Below are 22,164 nucleotides of genomic sequence, written 5' to 3'. Positions count from 1 at the left end.
TTCCACATCCCCCTGAGGACCACGCCCTGGGGAGTCCTCGGGTGGGGGTTGAATTGCATCCCCAAAACGAATGCCAGTGCTCACCCCATACCTGTGACAGTCGCCTTACTTGGAAAAGGGTGACATCTAGTTAAATGAGGGCACGCTGGGTCCCTAACCCAGTGACTGGCGACTTGGTCACAGACTACAGAGGCAACGTCAAGAGGGGGCAGACCCTGGAGGGACGCTACCAAAGCCAAGGGACACCCCACCCAGAAGCTGGGAGAGAGGCCTGGGACTGATTCCCTTGCAGCCCCCAGAAGGAGCTGGCCCTGTGGACACATGGTTTCAGACTTGTGGCCTCCAAATCCCTCGTGGTGTTCCGGGCGGGGCTGTGTGGGGTGCTCTTCTGGCCCCCCAGGACACAGCTCCAGGCCCCTCCCCCATGGCAGCCAAGCCCTACCCCTTATTTTGTCTCACGGTTAAGGTCACATGGCTGTTCACCCCAGCTCCGGTCAGCCAGCCTGGGCGGATTTCCCACGTCCAGGCAGAAGCAGCCTGGCTCTCGCCCCTCCCCTCCCTCTCCGCCGCTCTCCATTAGACATGGGGTCCTGGTGTCCTGGTGTAGGCCCAGGACCAGGGTCACACTTGACAGCTTCCCGCTGCTGGGCTGGAGCTGACCGAGGCTCCCTGGCGTGGAACCTCATGCCCTGACGTTGGCCCTGGACTCACCGGCAGGGCCTCTGAGGGTCTCTGTGAGGTCAGCCTTCCCCCTGACCAAAGCTCATGAGGCAGGGTGCCCAACCTTGAGGGTGGAGACTCCTGACCTTGACAGACCCCAGGGGACACGATGTGTCTCCCAAGGCCTCAGAGCCACCGGTCTGTCCCTCCACTGTCAATACTTAGGCAAAATCTGCTTTTGAAAGTAGATGCCCCCACCTCGGCCCCTCTGTTGCCATGAATGACCAGCAACAAAAACATGGTCTTGTGCCAAAGGTGGGGCCTGCAGTTCCCAGGGCCAGTTTCCTGCCAGGCCTAGGTGCAAGCCACAGGAGGGCTCACCCGTCAGAGGGTGTGTGTGTGTGTGCACGTGTGCGTGTGCGTCCCCCCACGTGCAGTCGGGAAGGGTGGAGAGGCTCACGGAAATTCTTTCTGGAGCTCGGGAAGACAGGGAGATGGAAATGAGAGCTGTGCATCACACACACGCACACTCACACACACTCACACACTCACACACAGTCACACACACTCACACACTCACACACACTCTCACACACTCACACACTCACACACACTCACACACACCCACTCACGCTCACACACAGTTACACACACTCACACTCACACTCACCCACTCACACACACTCTCACTCACACACTCACACATACTCATACACACACTCATACACACACTTACACACACACACATTCACACACACACTCACGCACGCCCTTCCTCTTCTTTCACCCACAGGCTCTCCAGCTTCACCGACGGGGCCTGGACTTGGGACACCTCCTACTTCAGATCTGCCGTGGGCCTTCGAGGTGTGGACGGCAGCTCTCCCCCGGCCACGCCTCTCTCCCACGGCTTCCTCCCTTCTGCTCCTCTAACCTTCTGCTGCCTGCTTGGACTCCACCCGAGCGCTCGGGTGTGAATCGTTTCCTCCGCACGTAGGTTGCGGGGGAAGGAATGGGCAGGCCCTCTTCCGGATCTGGGGCTCTGGCCAGGGATGAGCTTTCTCCTGGAGAACATGCACAGGGGCCCGGGCTGCGGGGACACGACAGCTCCCGGATGCGCAGAGCAGGCCCCGGCAGGGAGACCCCGCAAACGCCAGGCTCTGTCAGGCCTGGGTAGCCCCCAGCCTGAATGCCCTCTCCTCCACCCCCCCCCCAGGAAGCACAGGGCAGGGACAAGAGAGGACTCTTTCCTTCAGGGGCCCCTCTTCGCATACCTCTGGAGCTGACCCCAGTGTCCTGGGATGCACAGGAAGGAGTAGCAGCCCCCTGTCCCCCAACTCTGCCCCCCAGTGGGGAGAGGACCAGCCGTGTCTGCAGACACATGGAGGTGGAGGTGGTGGACAGGCGGCAGTGGCCCAGGCCCCAGTACAGTGGCCCCGGAGCCCATCACACCAGCAGCTCTCCAAGCAGACCAGGGCACACTGACCTGTGCCACCAGCCTGGTGCTGATGCCCGCTCCACACAGCGCCCAGCAGGAACCCCAAGCCCCCACCATGTCACAACCTCAACCTCCCCTTCCCAAGGAGCAGCAAAAAACAGACGTGGGGCAGGCGGAATGGGATCGCAGGGCTAACCGACAGCGTGGCTACTTGTCCAACCCTGAGTAGCACGAACTCGGACCAACAGTGTTTCCCAAGTGCTATATACACGCTAGACTAGGGGGTCCCCTCTCGCCCTGCAGTAGTTCTGTCCTATGCACAGGTTTAAGTCCTACTCCTGCCCTCGCTCATCCTCTGAGGATGGAATCTCTGGATTTCATTCTTTGGATTTGCAAGAAAGGAGAAATCGGTGGCGAGCTGCTAGGGTCTTCTGCAACATTGGGGGGCACGGCTGCAGCTGACACAGACCCCATCTGCCAGCAGGAGCAGAGAGGCCCCGATTTCACCAGGGTGGAGCCTGTCCCTAGGCGGGGTCACTGTCCTTTCACTCTGCCACCCTGACCAGCGATTTGACTGCTGTACGCTCTGGCAATGAGGAGGATGACTCCCAGCAGGAAGGTGGCTGCTGACAGCTGTGGGCAGAGCATGGAAGGCCACACCCCTGCCAGGAGAAAAGCAGCTGCCATGGGCTCATTCTCCTGCAGGAAACATTGTAACCACGAGAAATATTTAAAGGAGCAAATCCCAAAGATTATCTTTTAACTTTAATTTCTTTAAAAAGGATAGAACTATCTGAAGCAAAATATTTGCATTCTTGGGCTGGGGTTGTACAGCGCTTGCCTAGCATGCGTGAGGCACTGGGTTCCATACTCAGCACCATGTAAAAATAAAATGAAGGTACTGTGTCCACCTACACCTAAAAAAAAAAAATGTTACTTTTTAAAAAAAAATTTGGTATCCATTTTAAATGTATACAGAAAAAAGAAAAATTCAGAAAGACTGTTAGGAAAGAAAAATAGAATAAAATGTATGTAGGTGTGATAAATACATCAAGCTATCACTCAGAGGATGGGAAGCGGCAGATGGATGTTCCCTTAGAGCACCATGGTCCCTACTTTCTTTTTTTCAGGCAGAAACATAATGCTAATTCCAAGTAGATTTTGAAAAGTTGATAACGCAGATTTGAACACATAGCCACTTCTACTGCACCAATACAAAGAGGTGTGAGTAAACAGCCAGTTAAAATAGAATCCTGAATAATATCCAACTAACCTAAAAGAAGAGGAAACAAAGAGAAACAGAGGTGGTAAACCCAGCCATGCCCATAAGTGTACTGAACATAAGTCGCCTGAAAACACCAGTCGAAGGCGGAGGTCGTGAGAATTGAGAATGGATCCAACTCCATCCTGGCAACAAAAGCTGGCGCCTCAGCGTGAGCACAGGTGGAGATTTCCTGTTTGGAAAGAGGTCCGCATTGCAGACAGCAAGCGCAAGGGGCCTCGGGGGCCGCAGGAGCAGGTGGCTGAAGCCAACTCCAGGCTGAAATCGTCGCCACAGATAAAGGAGCGCGTCTCATCCCGATCAAAGGATCCATTTGTCAAGACGACCTAAAATCACAAATGTGTATGCTAAAGAGTTTCACAGCACGGCAACTCCACGATCCTCGCTGGAGGCTGGAATGGGGTCTCTGTCCATCTGGAGGCTACAACAAGACTCCGCAGCCTGGGTAATGGAGGATCAGTAGACGGTGACGTCTGGACTCTGGGATCCCGGGGTCAAAGCACCAGCAGGCTCAGGTCCCCGATGCTGTCCCGCAGGTAAGAGGGACAAACTCCCTCCAGCCACTTTCAAAAGAGCCCTGGTTTATTCACGGGGCTCCACCCTCTTGACCTCATCACTTCCCAGGGCTGTCACCCCCAGCCCCACTACATTAGGTATTATATTTCAGTTTCATAAATTTTAGAGACAAACATTCAGAAGGTAGCAACCCCCATTCTCAGCAGATAAAAAACAGAAATCTGAAGACCGCCACTAACCACCTTGGCCTAATCAGCAATACTATTTTATTTTTTTCTTTTTGGCACCGGGGCTTGACCCCAGGGGCACTGAGCTACATCCCCAGCCCTTTTTATTTTTTTATTTTGAGGCAGGGTCTTGCTACAATGCTGAGCCTAGCCTCAAACTTGCAATCCTCCTACCTCAGCCTCCCAAAACACTGGGATTACATGTTGCACCACCACATCTGGCTTAATCAGCAAATACAAAGCATTGTCCCCAACAAGTGTAAAATCCAGGCTCTTTTTAAGTGAAAATGGCACATTTACCAGGACACACTGTATACTGGGTCATGAGTCTCAAACTTGAAAAGATTGAGATCTTGTAAATGTGTTGTCTGGCCACAATAGGATCACATTAGGAACCAATAACTATTTGATATTTAGAAGAATCTTGACTATCTGCAGTTTAAATAATATACTTCTAAAAACCCATGTATCTAAAAAGAAATCATAAGAGAAATTTTACAATATTTTAAGTAGAATGACTATGAAAACACAGCATATCAAAGAAAAGGAATGAAGCTAAAATGATGCTTAGAGGGAAACTTAAAATGCTTTTATTAGAAAAGAAGAGCACTGGGTGCAGTAGAGCATGCCCATAATCCCAGTGATTTGGAGGCTGAGGAAGGAGGATTGCAAGTTTGAGGTCAGCCTTAGCAATTTAGCAAGGCCCTGCCTCAAAATATAATGAGGACTGGGGGTGTGGCCTAGTGGTAGAGCACCCCTGGGTTCAGTATCCAATACCATAATAAATAATGAATATGTGCAAACAAAAAACCCCATATATCTGAATCCAGAAACTGTCTAGAAAGAAGGAGGAAAAGGGAATCAAGTAGCCAGGTGTGGTGGCCTGCCTCTGTCATCCCAGCAGCTTGGGAGGCTGAGGCAGGAGGATCTTGAGTACCAAGGCAGCCTCAGCAACCTAGTGAGGCCCTGAGCAACTTAGCAAAACCCTGTCTCAAGATAAAGTATAAGAAGGGCTGGGATGTGGCTCAGTGGTTAAGTGCCAGGGCTCAATCCCTGGTACCAACAGAAGGGGGGGCAGCGGCTCCATGTTACAAGGGGCAACAGACTTGAAAGGAGATTTCACAAGGAAGAAACTGTGAGTGGCCAGTAAGTCACCAGGACGACGCAAATGAAAGACAACATGGGATACCCCTCCGCCACCCGCAGACTAAAGGGCAGAGCAACCACCAAACGTTGGCCAGCACCGGGGGCGACCAGACCCTCGCACTGCTGGCGGGACTGTGATGGGGCGGCCACTCTGGGAAAGGCCAGGCAGGTTCCTGGAGCTCAGGTTACCCTCCTCTGTGGCTCTGGCTTCTACTTCTAGGTATTCGCAAAAGGGAACGAAAGCGCTTGTCCAGGGAAGGCCCCGCTGACCAGCGATACTCACAGGCCCTGGTGGGGACAGCCAGGGCTGGAAAGCCACAGAGCACTCGCGCAGTGAGCCGGGCTCAGCGGTCAGAGGAGCTGAGTGCGAGTGTCCCCAGGGGCCCGCGGCTCCCCAACACGCAAACCAGCCAGTCCGCCTGCGGTGGGCGGGGCAGCGGCCAGGTGGGAGGGGCCTGGGGCGTCCTGTATTCTGATGGGGTGCACAGTGTCCCCACCTGTGGAAATCTGGGAGCAGTGCACTGAACGTCCCGTAACATCCAGATGTCCCCTCGAGAAGGAAGAGAGCCCCCAACAGTCCTGGGTCCACACCAACGCGCGGAGGACAAGGGCTCCGGCCTCGGGTACTGATGTCTGCGACTTGAAACGCACCCCCAAAAGCCGACCGCGGGTGGGGAGAGGGACGGCCCAGAGGGAGCTCACAGAGGCCACTGCAGAGCCAGGTGGGCACGAGGGCGAGCGCTGTGACCCTGTCATTTTCTCTGTATCGGGGGGAAATACAGGGCCTGAGACATGGACCCCAAATCGGGAAATGAAAAAGGCACAGAGCGGGGGACCCCTCCCTGTCCCCCTGTCCTGAGCCGGGAGCTTCCAGCTCTCACTTGCCCCACCCAGGTGTCCTGTCCTGTGCCTGCCTGGGGGCTTCCTTCTGTCCTGGCCCTTCCCTCGCCCCTTCCCTGGCCTGCGGCCAGCAGGCAGGCAGAGGAGTCCGCTGAGACCCAAAGAAAATGCCAGCCCAGGCGCAGCGGGCTCTCGAGAGCTGGCAGCGCCACCTGCTGGGAAAGAGGCGCTCTGCACCGGCCCCTGGGCGCCTGGCCCTGGGCCGGTCCCTCCCGGCCACTCCCGCCAGAGCTGACCACTGCACCTCGTGCTGGCAACATAGGGGTGCCCATGCATGGGGAGCAGAAAATGAGCCCCTCTGTCCCACCTCCTCCACCAATTCCCAGGTGCACCCCCACCCACAAATATCACAGGGGCGTGGGCAGAGACCCCCTGCCTGGGGGAGCCCCCCCCCTTTCTCCCTCACCACCAACCTCAGGACCAGGTCACTTTGGAGACTCCTGCACGAGTGAACATGTTGAGGCTCCAGTTCTTCCCGTCCCAAGACGGGGACAGCGAGCAGGACACACCCGCATGGCTGAGAGCCCTGCGCTGGGGCGCCAGCTGCCCCCGGGGCCGAGCATGGAGACCTCTGCTCCAGAGGTGAGGACACAGAAAAGCAGGGGCTCTGCGGCTGGAGCGCCTCCAGATGGCTCGCTCCGGTGCCCCCGACTTCAGGCAGCGTGCCTCTGGGGGACAGTGAGGCCCTGGCTGTGAGGGTTAGGGGCTCTAGGGGTGGGATGCACAGACCCCCCCAACTTATTACAGAGGCTGTCAAATCTCCTGTCCCCAACACCTGCTCACGGCCCTCCTCGGGTGAGCAGAAATGTCACCCAGGAAAGGTCAGAGTCAGGGGAGTCTGCCCCAGGGGCCTGGATGAGCCTGGGATGACCCAAGAGCAGGCCCCCAAAAGTTGGGGGTGGCTCACAGCCACCACCAGGAGGCAGTGTCAATCCCCAGGTCAACGAGTCCCTCTCACAGCTCCTGGGAAGGTGCCCGGCTGGGTGAGTGGCCAGGCTCCTGAGCAGCTCTGCCCCCAGAGCCACCTGCAGGCTCAGAGCCCACAGAGCGGGGACTCAGGGGAGGCACCTGCCCTCCGGGAGTGCCTGAAAGTCCCTCACTGTGTCTCTCCCAAGTGCCACGGGATGCAGAGGGCAGGGCGCTGGGGAAACGCAGGGGGCAGCAGGGTGGCGGAGGCAGGGAGAGCAGAGCTGGGGTGCAGGGTTTGAGGGGCCATGGCCCAACCCCAGGGGCCACAGGAGGGACACAGACTCCATGCCCCAGGGGCGGCCTGGCCTCCCAGCAGCCTCCCTAGTCTGGAGGCCTCTCCCAGGGATGGAACTGGAAGCCCTTGGCCTTGGCTGGTGCTGCAATGAGGGGAGGGAGGTTCTGACTCGGCCCCAGCCCCAAGGGCCAGCTGAGGGCTTTGGGATCTTCATCCCCCCTGAGTCAGGGGCCCAAAGCTGGGGAGAAACGTGGAAGCCACGGGACGGTGGCAGAGCCCAGGCACTAGGCACAAGGCTACCCCGCAGAGGGTCCCACGGGGCTGGCCATGGCCCTGCCAGGGAGGAAATGGGGCTCCGAGCAGTGCCCTCCACCTACACCTGCATCCCCGCCTTGAGGCCACCAGGCTCCTGGGGCCACCTTCCCAGGGTCAGGCCACACCACCTCACCCCGGCCAAGGGAACCAAAGCCCAGCTCGGCCCAGAAGCAGCACACACCCGTCCTAAAGGAGCAGGAGGCCAGGGCCAGCCGACACATCAGCCTGTGTCTTTTGTGACCACCCGGGGCCCCTAGCAAAGACCCCCCACCTGCAATGACTACAAAGCCCCCAACCCTCAACCTCCTGCTTCCCCTTCCTTCCTGCCACCAGCCACCCAGCAGCTGCAGGGCATTGAGACCATAGCCAAGAATAAAGTCAAGTCCTCACCAGGGACTCCAAGGCCCCGCATGACCTGGTCCCACCTGTCCTGGGGCTTCAGGCCTGTCTCCTCCTCCATCACACTCCAGCGCTCAAGCCTGATGAAGTTCAACCTCGGGGCCTTTGCACTTGCTATTGACCTAGCAAGAAATGCACCTTTCTCTCTGAGCGTCCTCACAGCCCTCGTCTAAAGCCATCTAGCGACTTGTTTATTTGCTGCCTAACATCTAGTGCAGGCTGTGAGTCCCAAGCACCAGCCATCGCACCTCCCTCTCCTCACCGTAGACTAGGACTCGAGAGAATGCTGGCAGACACGTTCACTAAGTGAACCAGAACCAGCTGTGTCCAATGGGACCATGTGAGACAAGGTCAAGAAGAGGCTGTGGATGGAGGACCTGGGGCTGCAACTGCTGGGGAATAGGGACAGGGGAAGAGGGGGAGGGGAGGGGGGAGGGGGAGAGGGACAGAGGGGGAGGGGGAGAGGGGGAGGGGGAGAGGGGGAGGGGAAAGGGAGAGGAGGAGAGGGGGAGGAGGAGAGGGGGAGGGGGAGGGGGAGGGGGAGGGGGGAGGGGGAGAGGGGGAGAGGGAGAGGGGAAAGGGGGAGGAGGAAAGGGGGAGAGGGAGAGGGGGAGGGGGAGGGGAAAGGGGGAGGAGGAAAGGGGGAGGGGGAGAGGGAGAGGGGAAGGGGAGAGGGAGAGGGGGAGGGGGAGAGGGGCAGGGGAAGAGGGGGAGAGGGGGAGGGGCAGAGGGGTGGATCTGGGGGCAGAGACCTGACCCCAGCAGACAGGAGCCCTGGGGCTGGAAGCTGTCCTGCTCTGCCCTGAGTCCAGTGTGGCCAGGGCCCAACCAGCTCTCCAAAGGGGGGCTGTCTACTAGGAAGAGGGGTCCCCACACCTACCACATCCCATGCCATCCCATCCCCTCCCCAGAGCACACTGGCCCTGCCGGTCCTGAGAGCCGCTGCCCAGCCTGGGCTTCAGGAGCCCCTCAGGGGACCCTTGGGCTCCCTGCATGGTGGCTTGTGCCCAGGCACCCAGAGCCTCTGCCAAGGACAGGGGCGGCCAGGCAGCGCCCCGGGCCCTGCACACAACAGCATAGGGCTCAAGGGCAGCTCTGGGGGCACCCTGCTGCCCGTGTGGTTTGGGGGCAGGAGGCACAGTGGGAAGCTGGAGCGTCCAACCTGGGCAGGAGGGCAGGAGGGCAGCGCAGGCCTGGGCCGGTGGAGCAGGCTGGGCAGACAAACCCATCTGAGGGTGGAGTGAGATGAGCCCCCGGGCCAGGGAGGAAGCGGAGGGTCTCCTTCCCAACTCCCTCCAATGGTGAGGTTGTCAGAGGCAGGGATGGCAGAGGAGGGCTGTGTCCAGTGGACGTCAGAGGAGCCTGGGGTGTGGGGTGGGACGTGGGAAATGCCTGAGTCCAGAGAGCCACATCCTGAGCCGCTTCCCCTCCAGGGCCTTCCAACACAGCCACTCACAGGGTCCAAGGCCCCGGGTGTGCCAGCACCGGGCAGGCAGTGGACATGTCACGCAGTGAGAATCGAGGCTTCCCCAGACCTGCAGGTCCAGAAGGAGGCCTGACAGCACCCAGGAAGCTGTCAGCATCTGTCTCTCCCCGACTCCCTCAGCCCCCAGGCCTCAGGCCCTGCAGCTCCGGGCAGGCCTGGCTGGGGCCTGGTCCACTCCTCGCCTTCCGAGCTCGGCCTGAGGTGTCTTCCCGAGGGCAGCCTTCCTGACCCAGCTCCCTCCCTCCACGGGCTGCACCTCTGTGCTCTGTCACGCAGGGGTCCTAGTGACGTGATGCAGGGTTCGCGCAGCCCTAGGTCAAGGCCCGTCCAGTTTGTTTTCTATGGTACCCAGCGCAGGTATGCAGTGGGCACGGTTTGTTGAATGAATGAATGAACAGCATCCACTCGATCTCCAGGTCAGAGTCCAGGCAGAGCCCTGGGCACCCCAAGTCCCTGTGAACAGAGTGTCCACAGTGACCACCCAGACAGTAGGAAGCAGCCCTGATCTTGTGCTATGTGGCTATCTAAGGCCCTTCTTTAATGCACAGCACTGTGATGCTCCAGTCACTCTTAGAGGGGCTTCACAAAGAAACAAACACGAGTCAGAAGAATTTCTGGGCAGACATGAAGCTGGCGAGCAATGATATTGACTGGGATCTGTGGGTCTCGCCCCCACCTTACCCCTCTGCCCACTGCCCAGACTGCCCTGGGGAGCTGAGTCAGCTCACCCTGGAATTCCACACAGGGCTGGGCCTCCTCACATCACCAGGAGTAAGCGACCAAGTGCAGGGGCCAGTGGCCACAGCAAAGGCCCAGGCAGGCCAGTGGGGGTCTGGGACTCAGAACCTCTGGTGCATCCAGGACACATGGGGACTGAATGGATGGTGGCCCCCAAATGAGGTCCCCTGGGAGCCTGTGAAGGTGGCTTTATTCAGAAAAAAAGGGGTCTCTGGAGACAGAATTAAGGACCTGGAGATGTGATGATCCCTGGCCCAGTGGGCCCAAAATCCACGAGTGTCCTTATAAGAAAGAGGGGCATTAGGGACAGGGGAGCGGCTGTGTGATGAGGAAGAGGCTGGAGTGAGGTGGCTACCAGCCAAGGAGTGCTGAAGATGTCACCAGCAGCCGGGAGAGTCGCAGAGCAGATGCCCCCGAGCTCCTGAGTGGCCAGCCCCGCGCACCTTGACCTGCATTCTGGCCTCCAGAGCTGGGAAAGAGCAAGCTCCTGAGTGAGCCACCAGGAAATCCCACAGGGACCAAAGTCCGGCCTGTCAGAGCAGGTCAGAGCAGGAAGACAGCGAGGAGGGCCCCAGGGGAACCTCTCACCCTGGAGCTGGGAGCCAAGGTGTACAGCTCCGAGCTGGCAGGAAGCGGTGGCCACAGCGCCCACCCAGGCCAGGATGCCAACTCCCCAGGGGCTCATAGATGAGGGGCCACAAAGCAAGGACAGAAGGGACAGCGAAGCACAGACTCCAGGCACCTCCAGCTACCTGCTGGTCCACGGCAGAGGGCCCACCCTGCCGGGAGCAGGGCCCAGCTCTGCCCCTCTGCACTGGCCAAATACCCACCAGCAGAACACCCAGGCCAGGGCGGCCGGGCGGCTCCAGGACGCTGGGCCAGCATGGTGACCGCACAGCGACTTCAGTGGCTACGCTCCCACCCTCCCGAGGCCCCCTGAGCAGCAGCTCCCAGGGGAAGTCCCCTTCTTGGAGACGCTGTCCCTACTGAAGTACAAGCTCTTGGAACAAGATAAAACTGCTTAATCTGTAAAAGCCACAAAGCCAGTCCAAAACAAAACTCCAGACCTTGGCTGGAGGAACGGCCTTCTGTGCCTCGGCAGCCTGTCCCTGCTCCGTGACTCACACCCCGCTGACAAGCAGACAGCATCTTCCCAGGGGAAGGCAGTGGCTTCAGAGAAGTCGGAGTGGGGGGATCCCAGGGTTCCCCGCTCCTGAGGCAGGTGAGGGGAGAGAGGAAGAAAGAGGAAGCAGATCCAAGGGCCACTGGCATCTGCAGAAGTCCCTTCCCTGAGGCTGGGCAGACCACCGTGGACCCACCAGGGCGGGACCAGGCCACCACCACCCCCAGACAGCGGCTGGGCAGCCAGGCTGGACCCAACAGCCAGGGGTGTGAGCAGCGTCCACAGCTGTGTCTAGGGATCGGCAGGTGGGGCACCCAGCGGGAGGCCTCTGACCACACATGCACTCACCGTGGCCTCCAGCCCCATGGCCATTGGATCACTGGTAAGGACTAAAGGAGCTGTCACCACTGATGGTGGGACAAAGGGGCACAAGCCAGAGGGCCCAGCGCACAGGAAGGCAGAGAGGGAGGGATGCCACCTAGGGGCCTCATGGGTAACCCCTCAAGGTCACCCAGCAGGGACTGGACAAGAGCTTGCCCAGAAACTGGAGCCAAGAGCTCAGCTAAGGACCACAGGGGAGGCCTGGTGGCCTGCAAAGCATGCTGGGAGACATCTCTGGGTTCTCCTCCTGACTCCTAGTGCCGGTTTACAACGGGGTTTCAGGAGGGGGGAACAAAGAAAAGAAAAAATTCTTTTTAAAATAAAAACACATCCAGACAGGGATTGTGCTCTGACATTCGGATCCCCAGGTAGTCACCCAATGGGGTCCTGCATGGTCATCTATAAAATGAAAGCTAAGGTGGGGTGTGGCTCACTGGTAGAGCACTTGCCCAGCATCCCCAGGGCCTGGAGTGTGATCCCCAGCATGACTAAATAAAGAAAGAAAGAAAGGCTGGACCAGAGGCCCCCTCTCAGCCAGAATATTGGAGTGACCTGTCCTCCCCAGCTGCAGCTGAGGAGGCAGCCTGTGGGAGGTGGCCTGCTCTGGGGTCAGCTCCATACCCCACCCAGGTCGAGAGAGGGTCTCTCCCAGTGGCCCCTGCCCCAGTCGCTGCAGACGGCCCAGGGCACCCGGGCTCTGCACCTGTGCCTGAGCTCAAGCAGGATCAGCCGGCCATCCACCTGCGGGTCTCTGGCTGCCCACCTCCAGGGCTCCCTCTACCACGCCTATTATTACGTGCCCCGAAATACTGCACGTTCCCCACTCCCCACGGCAGGACCCTCCCGGCCGGCCTCTCAGAGCTGCCCAGCCAATTCTGACACGGCCTCAAGAGTGGCAGGGGAGGATCCCATCCTTCCAAACGGCCACTGAGGGGTCCTACACACACACAGGATCCCCATCACAACGACAGACCAGGGCCACGGGCACTTATGGGATGGCGTTTTTAGGCTTAGCATGACCCAGGGCACCTCAGGACACCAGGAGCCGGGAGCGCGGCGCACACCTGAGGATTCTGCACCCGCGGGCGACCCCTGGCACCCGGCTTAGAGGGGTGCGCCCAGGCGTGGGCACAGTCTCCAGCGCATCCCGAGGACCGCAGCCCCCTCGCAGCGCCTCGGCACTTCCAGGGCTTGGCCTGGAAATCGGGTTTCCTCACTGGGGAGGTCAAAGCAGGAGACGCCTCTCTTTCATTTATCCACTCACGCCCCGCCCCACGGCCCGTGCCTGCTGGGGGTCCGCGGGAGCCACACGTGCACGTGCGCATGCACACGAGAGCGCACACATGCGCACGCGCGTGTACGCCTCCTCCGAGCGCCGGGAGCCTCCACCTCTATAATCCACTGCCAGGGAGGCCCAGAAAAGCTATTTCGGGGAGGAGACCAAGACAGCCTTGAAGACAGACTTCGGTTGGCAGCAAGAACACAAACCACACAGTGGACAAACAGGCCTGGCGGCGCCCACCCCGAGCGCCACTGCAGGCCCCCACCCTTGCCCGGGCCTTAGTGCCCACATCACCGTGGACGCAGATGCAAAACTGGCATGTTGGAAAATGAAAGAGAAATTGCAAGGAGAGAGGAGAGCCGAGCTTAAATAAAAGCCAGACTTGGAAGCGCTTAGGTTTGGGAGAAACATTCCACCCCACGAACTGAGAACAGTCAAAAGGAAAATATTTCTCAAAAAAATGAGTAAAAGTGACCCTTGGGTGCTTATTTCCCGAAACATCAATAGAGCCCAGTCTGGGGAACTGGGCGGGGGAGTGGGGCGAGGAGGGCCGTCTGCCTACCTGTGATCCGGTCCCTCTCCATTCCTACGGGTATATTTAGCAGCAGGCGGGAGTCCCAGCGGCCCTGGTTCAGAGGCAGGCGTCCTCCCCTTTCTCACCCGTCCGTCGCCCTCCCTCTCTCTGCCTCCTCCTCCTCCTCCTCCAAAAACACTCTTTGTCTGGTCTAATTTCTTCAATCTGTTGCAATCACGAATGCACCCAAATTACCACATTTCCATGTGCTGATCATATGTTTGTGTTCCAAACTGAAGTAGCATTGTCTCTTCAAAACAGGAGGGAAAGGCAGCGAGGAGAGAGACGGGAGGGGGGGAAAGCTGAGGAGAGGGGCCCAGAGGTGGGTCCGGAGGGATCCCGCCGCGCCCAGGGTCCTCCTGCGCGAGGACCGGCCGCCTGGCCTTCGGAGCGGTGGCTTCAGCCGTCCAGCGTCCAGCTTCCGGCGGCGGCGTCCTCTCTCCACCCCCTCCAGCCCCCGCCGCCCTGAGCCTCGCTGCTCCTTTTTAATATCCACTTGGAGATGCTTAACTTAGGCTCTTGGAAACCAACTCGCAGAGTCAAATTCCTGGCGACTTCCAAAGTCTTTCATTTTCCCCCGTCCAGCGATGCCACGATTTCCTGGGGTTTAAGTGTTTAAAAAGCCCAGTTCCTGCTGCCTGCCTCGCCTGCCTCTGGCCCCACTGGCCCGGCCCTTCCTTGGCACCCCGACTGGGCTGGATGGGAGATGGCCACCTCCCTAGGCATGCAGGCTGGGAGAAGGTTCCAGAGCACCTGCCCAGGATGAACCCTAAGAAGGTGCCCCTATGCCGCTAGCCTAGCCTGCTGTGTCAGAGGGAGCTGCCGTCTCCACCCCAGCAGAGGCTTCCTGGAAGATTCCTACCACAGAGCATGAGTCAGTAAGTCTGGGCAGTCCCCTGGGAGGGAGCAAGTCCTCTTGTGGCTCATTTCCCCAGACTCCGAGGCTCCCAGGGGGTGGGCAGCTCCCTGCCTTTTCCCACTGGAGTTCCAGGGGCTGCTCACCTGGAACCTCGGGGTCCCCACCTGCACCTGGTCAGTGTCTGGGCAGGGGTGGAGGAATTGGGCAGAGCAGGTAAGTTCCCGGTGGGGTAGAGGCATCCCCACTGCAAGGGTCCCTGCAAAACTGAGGCAGAGAGAGGTTTTGCTTTCTCATTTCTGTTTAAAGGAAATGTATATTTGTGTCAGTGTTAAACTGAGGCTACTTCCCTAAAAACTCCAGATTTCTAGCTTCTCTTGACAAAGTGCGGGGATGTGGTCAGACGGGGGCACTTCCTTCCTGGCCTGAAGACTGCAGTCCTCCCTTGGCATCTGCTCCAGTCCCCAGGGTCTCTTACGCATTCTCACTAGGTGCCTGCCCCCCAGAGGCCTCCAGATTTACAATCCCTGCCTCAGCACAGGTGAGTTTTGCGTGGCCAGGTAAGGCTCCGGTAACGGTATCGTTTTCAGCTGGACGACAGAGCCAAAGGCCCCAATGTGTCACTGACACTTTGCCACCTGACCCCCTCCCTGCCTGGGACAGGACCCCCCAATGCACTGGCCTACAGCAAGGGCATTTCTTGCAGGATTCGGGGGTGGGGGTATAATCTCCAGCCTCCTGGGAGACACGGAATAGCAACTGCCCCCTCCCAAGGAGCCTGAAGGGCAGCCCCACAGGACAGTCTGCACACAGAGAAGGTGGGAACAGTGTCTTGGTCACGGCATTGGGCTGAATAAGGGCCCTAGTTCCTAGAACCCGCAACTGTGACCGATTTGGAAAAGGGTCTCTATAGGTGTAACTAAGTGAAGGATGGGGACATGGCCTTGGATCATCCAGGTGGACCCTTAAGGCCATCACACGTTCCCATGTAAGAGGGAGCTGTTGCTGCACGGAGCAGGACGGGGAACGTGGAGAGAGAGGGTGAGACTCCGCCTGAAGGCTGGGAGAGCCTGAGCCACTGGAGGCTGGGAGAGGCCCCGGGGCCTCCCCTGGCCTCTGGAGGGAGCCCGGATTTGCAGACAACTCGATTCAGACCAGCGAAGCTCAGGTCAGACATGGTGCCTCCAGAGCCCTGGGAGGGCACAGCGGCGGAGTTTTAGCACCCAGTTTGGGGGAGCTCGCTACAGCAGCCATGAGACCCCCAGCCAGCACCCCAGACGGATCAAGAGGCATGTTCGCTGTGGCTGTTTTCTGTTACTCAACCTCTAAAACACTGTCACCGGCCACGGACCATCACTGACAGAGCAGTGAAAATCGAGGGGGCCTGGGGGTGAGCTGTGTACTCTTCTGACTCTGAAAAAAAACTCTGCTTTTTTCTCTGATTACAACTGTAATGTTTGTTCATTGTATTGAGTTTAGAAACCACAGGAAAAGTACAAAGAAGCCCTGTTAATCCCACACCAGCCTCTCCAGCACCGTGTCCCTCCTGCAGGCAAGCCAGGAAGGCCCCGGAGGCCACCGACCTGGCCAGCTGGCAGAAACGGGGGGAGTGGCCACGGCCAGGGCTGTGCCCGCTCTGGGTTCACTGCTGTGGTCTGTGCAGTGCCCAGCTCAGCCTTGACCCTCAGTTCTCCATGGCATAGCTGAGCTCAAGGTCTGTTTCTCCACTGTGCCTAAAAATGCAAGCATTCTGGCCCAAGCAGGGGACAACATGAAACCAAAAGCCTGGCGGCGCCCATTGGCTCCGAGGAGGCGCACATTAGTCACGAGCCAGCTCTGAGCAGGGTGTGGAGGTAAGGCCAGGCTGCAAGGAGAAACGAGGCTCCCGCCCACTGCCTGTGGTGTCCCGGGCTCAGGTGGGCAGCCTTCCAGGCTAGCCCAAGTCCCAGGAGTGGGTCCCACGTGCTCCTCCCTCGGGGGGACAGTGAGGAGGTTTCTGGGGCTGTGTATCCCCTTACCCCGTCTCACACTCCCCGGGCAATGACAGCGTATTAGGCGCAGTGAGGCGTCCAAGACAGCTCAGTTTCCCAAGTGGACCTGGCTTGCCGCTCGGGGGAGGCAGGGCCCTGGGGCCACAGCTCTGGGAACTCGCTGTGCCAGCCACAAGCCCCAGCTCCCACCCCCGGCCTGCCCCCAGTCAGGGTGCCGTCACCAACAGCCCCTTCCAGAAGATTCTCAAGCAGCACCTCAGTCCTCACCTCACATCAGAACACCCCTGGTGGCTTTGCAGGGTCACTGTCACAGTTCTCAGACCCTCCTAACTGTCGAGTGGAGCTCGCCGGCACAGAGCCCACTTGGAGAAGCAGCCAGGGGCCCGAGGAGGGTAAAGAGGGACGGGGAGGACCACTTCGCCTCTTAGACATGGCCAGGCCCCGGGGCAGCCAGAACCCACAGGTAAGAACGAGGGCGCCACTCACTCTGCTTGGACCCTGCTCAGGGTGAGCAACAGAATGAAGGCCAGAGGCCACCCCTCACTCCAGCAGGGCCTGGGGACCAGCTGCTCTGTCAAGGCTCCTCAGATGCTCCCTCTGTTGGGGAACCATCCATGGTTGTCCCTCCCTCCTGTCCTGCCCCCAAATGCAGCTGGACCCCCAGGGACAGTGCTCCATGGGAGCCTTCTCGGTTTGACTGTCCTCCTCAGTGGAACTTCCGGCCCCAGCCTGCAAGGATCCGCAGATTGAGCCTACTCTCCCTGTGGGGCAAAAGGGTCACTTCTCTGTCCCCACCCACCTCTCACACATCCGGCCCAGCAGTGGGTTCAGTTCTCTCGCCCCAGGCACCACAGCCTCACCTTAGTCCCCTCCAGAAAGCACATGGCATGCCCCGCTCCCGCTCGAGAGGGGACAGAAACTGTGAGGTGTCCCCAGGGTGGCCTGGAGCTGTCAACACCATCCAGGAGGCCCTGGGGCTGGCCCAGCTATCTGGGAAAGCAAGCACACCTCCACGTGATTCTGACGTGGGCAGCAGCGGCCCCGACATCAAGCTGGCAGGGTGGTACCACCTTGCTCCTGGCGCACACCTGGGGAGGGTCCTGCAGGAGTGGGGGAGGATCTGCTGAAAGCACACTTTCTAATGGTCTGGGCTCAGATTTTCTGCCACCCAGCCATGCCCCCCTTCCCTAATGCAGGGACTTGGGAACCTTCGTGGTGAGTACCAGCTACAGGGACGTGCAGGCTCACTTTAAACAGTGACTTCCCCGAGCCAGGTGCTGCAGCACATGCCTGGAATCTTGCTGACTTGGGAAGCTGAGGCAGGAGGATCGCAGATTTGAGGTGAGCCTCTGCAACTTAGGAGACTCTCTCTCAAAGTAAAATAAAAAGGGCTGAGGTTGTAGTCCAGCAGGAAAGTACCCTGGGCTTAATACCTAACACCAACCTGCTTTTTCCCAAACTTGCCCACGTAAGTTTGCCCCCCGAATTAAAAATAAAGGAGCTGGGTCCCATGACCCCGGGGTGCTGACCCGGCCACAGTTGCTGCTGCGGTACCCACCAAGCAGCCTCCAGTGCAGCCGCGACCCAGCCTCGGGGGCTGCATCTTCTCTGGAATCTTCTCAGCTCCTCTCTGCTCCTGGGGCTGCTGCAGGGTTCACTGGTGTCGATGGCATGGGCCAGCCGGCAGCTTTGGGAGCCCCTCCAGGTCAGCGTAGAAGGGAACCAAGGGGATGGGAGAGGCAGCCCAGCCGGGGCGGATTCCACCGCTAACGGCCTCACGCTCAGCCATCCATCCAGGGCTGCAGGCTGACCGGAGCCAGAGCTGGCGCTTCACTCCTACAGGGGCCTCGGCTGGTGTCTGCCCAGAGCAGGAGAGACGAGAGGCCAGGGGAGGCCGGGGGAGGCCGGGGGAGCCGGGGTCCCTCTTAGAGTGAGACAGGAGCTGGCGCTTCCACTTCCCACCAGAGCCCAACTGCCTGCTCCGTAAGTGCCCAAGGACCGAAAGCCAGCGCGTTATGATCCCAACCAGCACCTGCCCACAGAGCTCTCTGCCAGGGTGTCAGTGCTCCATATCTGCAGCCCAGGAGCCACCAGCGGCCAGTGCGCCCGGGCAGTGGGCAGGGCTCTGCACTCACGGTGGTAACTTAAATTTAAGCCCAGCGCTGCCTGACCACTCCAGCCCTTCTCCTGTCTTCCTTGCCCTCCCTGGAGACAGTGGATTGCCGTGACCTTCCTCCCCAGAAGGCAGGCAAAGGGAAGAGCTACTTCTTAGCCAAAGCCCAAGAAGGCCGATACTTCTATTTTAAGTTAACTTCTTTATTTGTTCTTTTTAGGTGCATATGACAGCAGAGTGTATGTTGACATAAACACCTGGAGCGTGACCTCTAACTAGCATCCCGTCCTTGTGGTGTACCCGACGTGGGGTTTCCCGGGTGTGGAGTCAGCCAACTTTTTGTCTCCCCAGCCTTCTCTTATCAGGGTCAGCTGGTCAATGCCCACTGTCTGCTCTGCAAAAACCCGCTGTGGTCCAGAGGGGACAGATGAACCAAGGCAACCTGCTAACAGGACGACACAACTGGAGCCATCATTATCCTGCAGCCCAGCAGGCACCACAGGGAGGGGAGGGCTCTTTCCCAGAGGGAATGCCTGCTGAAGTGACCTCGAGCAGGGACAGAAACACTGATAGAGAGGTAGTCAGGGCCAGGCAGGGAGCAGTTTGAGCCTGGTGCTCGGGGCTTACAGTGGACACACGGGGGGGGGGGGGGACACCCAGGGCTCTGTAAGTAAGAGGACTGTGGCCAGGGTTAGGTGGTGGGAAAGGGTTAGGTGGTGGGATTCTGGCATGGGAGAGGGACGGTAAGTGTCCCCTGGCTGTGTATAGGGAGGGGCTTGTGGCAGGGAGATGGGGTGGGGATGAGGACATCTACGGAGAGACCACAGAGGCCGGACCAGGACATGACCAAGACCATGAGCAGCTCACCCAGGGTTACTGAGGAGAGGGGGGATTGACCTGGGGGTGCTGAGGAAGCAGAGGTCAAGGTCGACACTTGAGTACCTAGGGGGTGGCAAGGCTGGTGCTCTAGAGAAGAGAAGGCGGCGCAGGCATCCATGGAGGGAGAGGAGGGAAGGAGTGAGGTGTACCTGGGGAGCCCAGAGGCAAGGTCCCCAGCAGCAAAGCTTCCACCAGCCTGTCCCGCAGCGGCTCCTCCACTAAGGCGGGCGTTTGCCCACGTGGCCGGGCACACAGGCCCAGAGCAGCCCCTCTGTACTAAGGCACATGGCACGGTGCCCCTGGAGACAGCTGGCGCTGGCTTGGCAGGCCCGCCCCATGGCCCTACTGTCTCCTGGAGTGGTGGCAATTAAACTGCTAGTTGCAGCCAAGTGTCACTGGGTGTTAGGCCAACAGCTCCCTGGGTGGGGCCCGGCCAGGCCTGCAGCAAGGCCTTCTTCCTCTAAGAGGGGTGGGAAGGTGGGTGGGGGAGCTCCTCCTGCGTCAGCGTCCCTCCAGGCTCAGACGCCCAAGGCAGAGTATTTCAGGGCAGTCCTTCCGCGCAAGGGCCACTTACCCACCACAGCCTGGCAGGGGGTGTGTACCAGGGTCCTGTGGCTGCTGTCACCAAGCACCACAAGCTGGGGGCTAATTGTTCTGGAGGCCAGAAGTCCCAGTCCAAGGTGTGGCAGGGCCAGGCTCCTGGGAAGGCTCTGCGGTGGGGGGTGGGGGGTCTTCCTGCCTGAGGCTGCGTACTCCCACCTCTCCTGGCTCCCACGCACTTCTCCTCTGCTTTCTTATGAGGACCCTGCTACTGGAATCCGGCCACCCCTAACCCAGGTGACCTGCCTTAAGTTCTTTCCACCTGAAAAGGTCTGTTTCCAGTCAAGTCACATTCTGGACCTGACCTGTGGGCAGTGACGTCACTCAGTGCAATACTGAGGCCCGATGGCAGGGCTGGGCAGGAGGCCAGAGAGCCCAGAGGTGGGGGAGAGAGGAATGAGCAGACCAGAGACGCACTGGATGCAGCACAGAAGGCTCCAGGGTCCCGGCTGGAGGTAGGAGGTTCAGACACAACCCCGGAACTGAACGCACCGTGGGAAACCGGGCCAAAGGTCGCCTGAGACTGTGGTCTGAAAGGCTGCTGCCGAGGACATAGGAAGGGGTGGCGTGGGAGCAGACCCAGGGCTCTGGAGGGAGCTTTGGCAACATGTAGGAGGGATGGGCATCCGGTAGCCCAACCGAGCCACCTGGGGAACGCCTCTGCCCATCCATGTGTGTGAGAAGGCTCCTGGCCATTTCCGCAGCAGGGGGGCCGCCAGAGAAGCCCACCAACAAGCCCAGGGGCAGGAACCGCCTCCCCCGGCAGAGGAATGCGGTTTGCTGTCAAAATAAAGGAAGCAGAGAAACCCAGATCCTCACAGCAGAATCTCAAAGTCCCTAGTGTGTAGACAAGCAGAGTGCAGAGGACAGCAATTATGTAATGCCGAAGGTATACAAAGGAAACACAGGTCGTTCAAAGAACCACAGGCACAGGCAGGCCTGACTAAGGCCAGCCAGTTCAGGAGAGTGTCATTGAGGGAGCAAGCAGGGGCAGAGGGCCCCTAGGGCTTTGACCTTAACTGTCCTGTCTCATTGCTTAAATGGGAAGGTGGGTACCTGGTGTTCTGCTCTATTATTCTTTATACTTTTTTATTTTATATTTTGGTCCTGGGCCCTGAACCCAGAAGCACTTCACCACGAGCTGCATCTCCAGCCCTTTTTAATTTGGGGGACAGGGTCTTGCTAAGTTGCTGAGCTGGCCTGGAATTTGCAATCTTCCTGCCTCAGCCTCCCAAGTCGCTGGTATTACAGGAGTGCCCACTGCACCTGGCTCATCCTTTACGTTTAAGAAATACATCCAATAGATCTATTTTAGAAAACAAAAAACAAGCACAGAAAGTGAGTGAACTTGTGGGTGTCCTCTGAACTGAGGAACCAGCCTGCACTAGAAATGGCCAAACAGGCCTCAAGACGAACGTGAAGGGGAGGCATGAGATGGGGCCCACTATCCTTCTGGGAAAGGGACAGGGTGGAGTCCTCAGTAGGTCACCAGGGTGTGTGACAGAGGCTGGGAGGAGTGGAGGGGTGAATGAGAGCCCCACATGGACAGCTAGGACTGGGAGTTTGGGTCCAGGAAGGACGCCCTGCCTGGACCCCTGTCATGGCCACAGTGTTAGAGCTGGGAGCCAAGAAAGGGTGTCTCCCTCCGGCCGGAGCCCACAGAGGCGGACTGCGTGTGTCAGCAGGCGGCCGTAGGGAACCTAGATCACCGGCTTGCAGCTTGGGGCTTCAGCAAATTATGCCTTAGGCTTCCAAGGCGACCGAGGCGGTGCTGCCAAGTGCTGACGGCACAGAACCACCCGGTCTGAGCACAGAGAAGCAGCACCCAGAGAGAGGCTTTGTCCCCGCAGTCCGAGGTGCCAGCCCCCCAAAGTGCTGTGGGACCCCTTAGCCCACCCCACCGAGGCTGACCAGCAAGAAGGAGGGAGATGGAGGGGAAGACCAGTCACAAAGCCAAGGGACCCCAGAGAAAAGGCCCCAGACTACCAAGTGGTTGGTGGACCAGCTTGTCTGGGGGTGGGACCACAATCCTGAGTCATCCAGCAGCCCAGGGGACT

General features: G+C 59.1%; 1 protein-coding gene across 2 annotated transcripts in view; it reads right to left on the bottom strand.

Annotated features, from left to right (window-relative positions):
• SEPTIN9 (septin 9) overlaps positions 1 to 22,164 on the bottom strand; it is a 140,436-nt gene that overhangs the window by 101,485 nt on the left and 16,787 nt on the right. The window contains exon 1 of one of the 2 annotated variants that reach the window (XM_081273046.1): positions 13,657 to 13,812. The exons of the other annotated variant lie outside the window; for it this stretch is intronic. Coding sequence (XP_081129172.1) covers positions 13,657 to 13,678 — 22 coding nt within the window. The 5' untranslated portion in view covers positions 13,679 to 13,812. Of the gene's footprint in view, positions 1 to 13,656; positions 13,813 to 22,164 lie in introns of those variants that run through there. 2 annotated transcript variants of the gene reach the window in all.

This window comes from Spermophilus citellus (assembly GCF_964194105.1).
Source record: "Spermophilus citellus genome assembly, chromosome: 17".
Taxonomy (NCBI): Eukaryota; Metazoa; Chordata; class Mammalia; order Rodentia; family Sciuridae; genus Spermophilus; species Spermophilus citellus.
The sequence above is the reverse complement of the archived record's forward strand: the minus strand, read 5'-3'. Positions and strand labels throughout refer to the sequence as shown.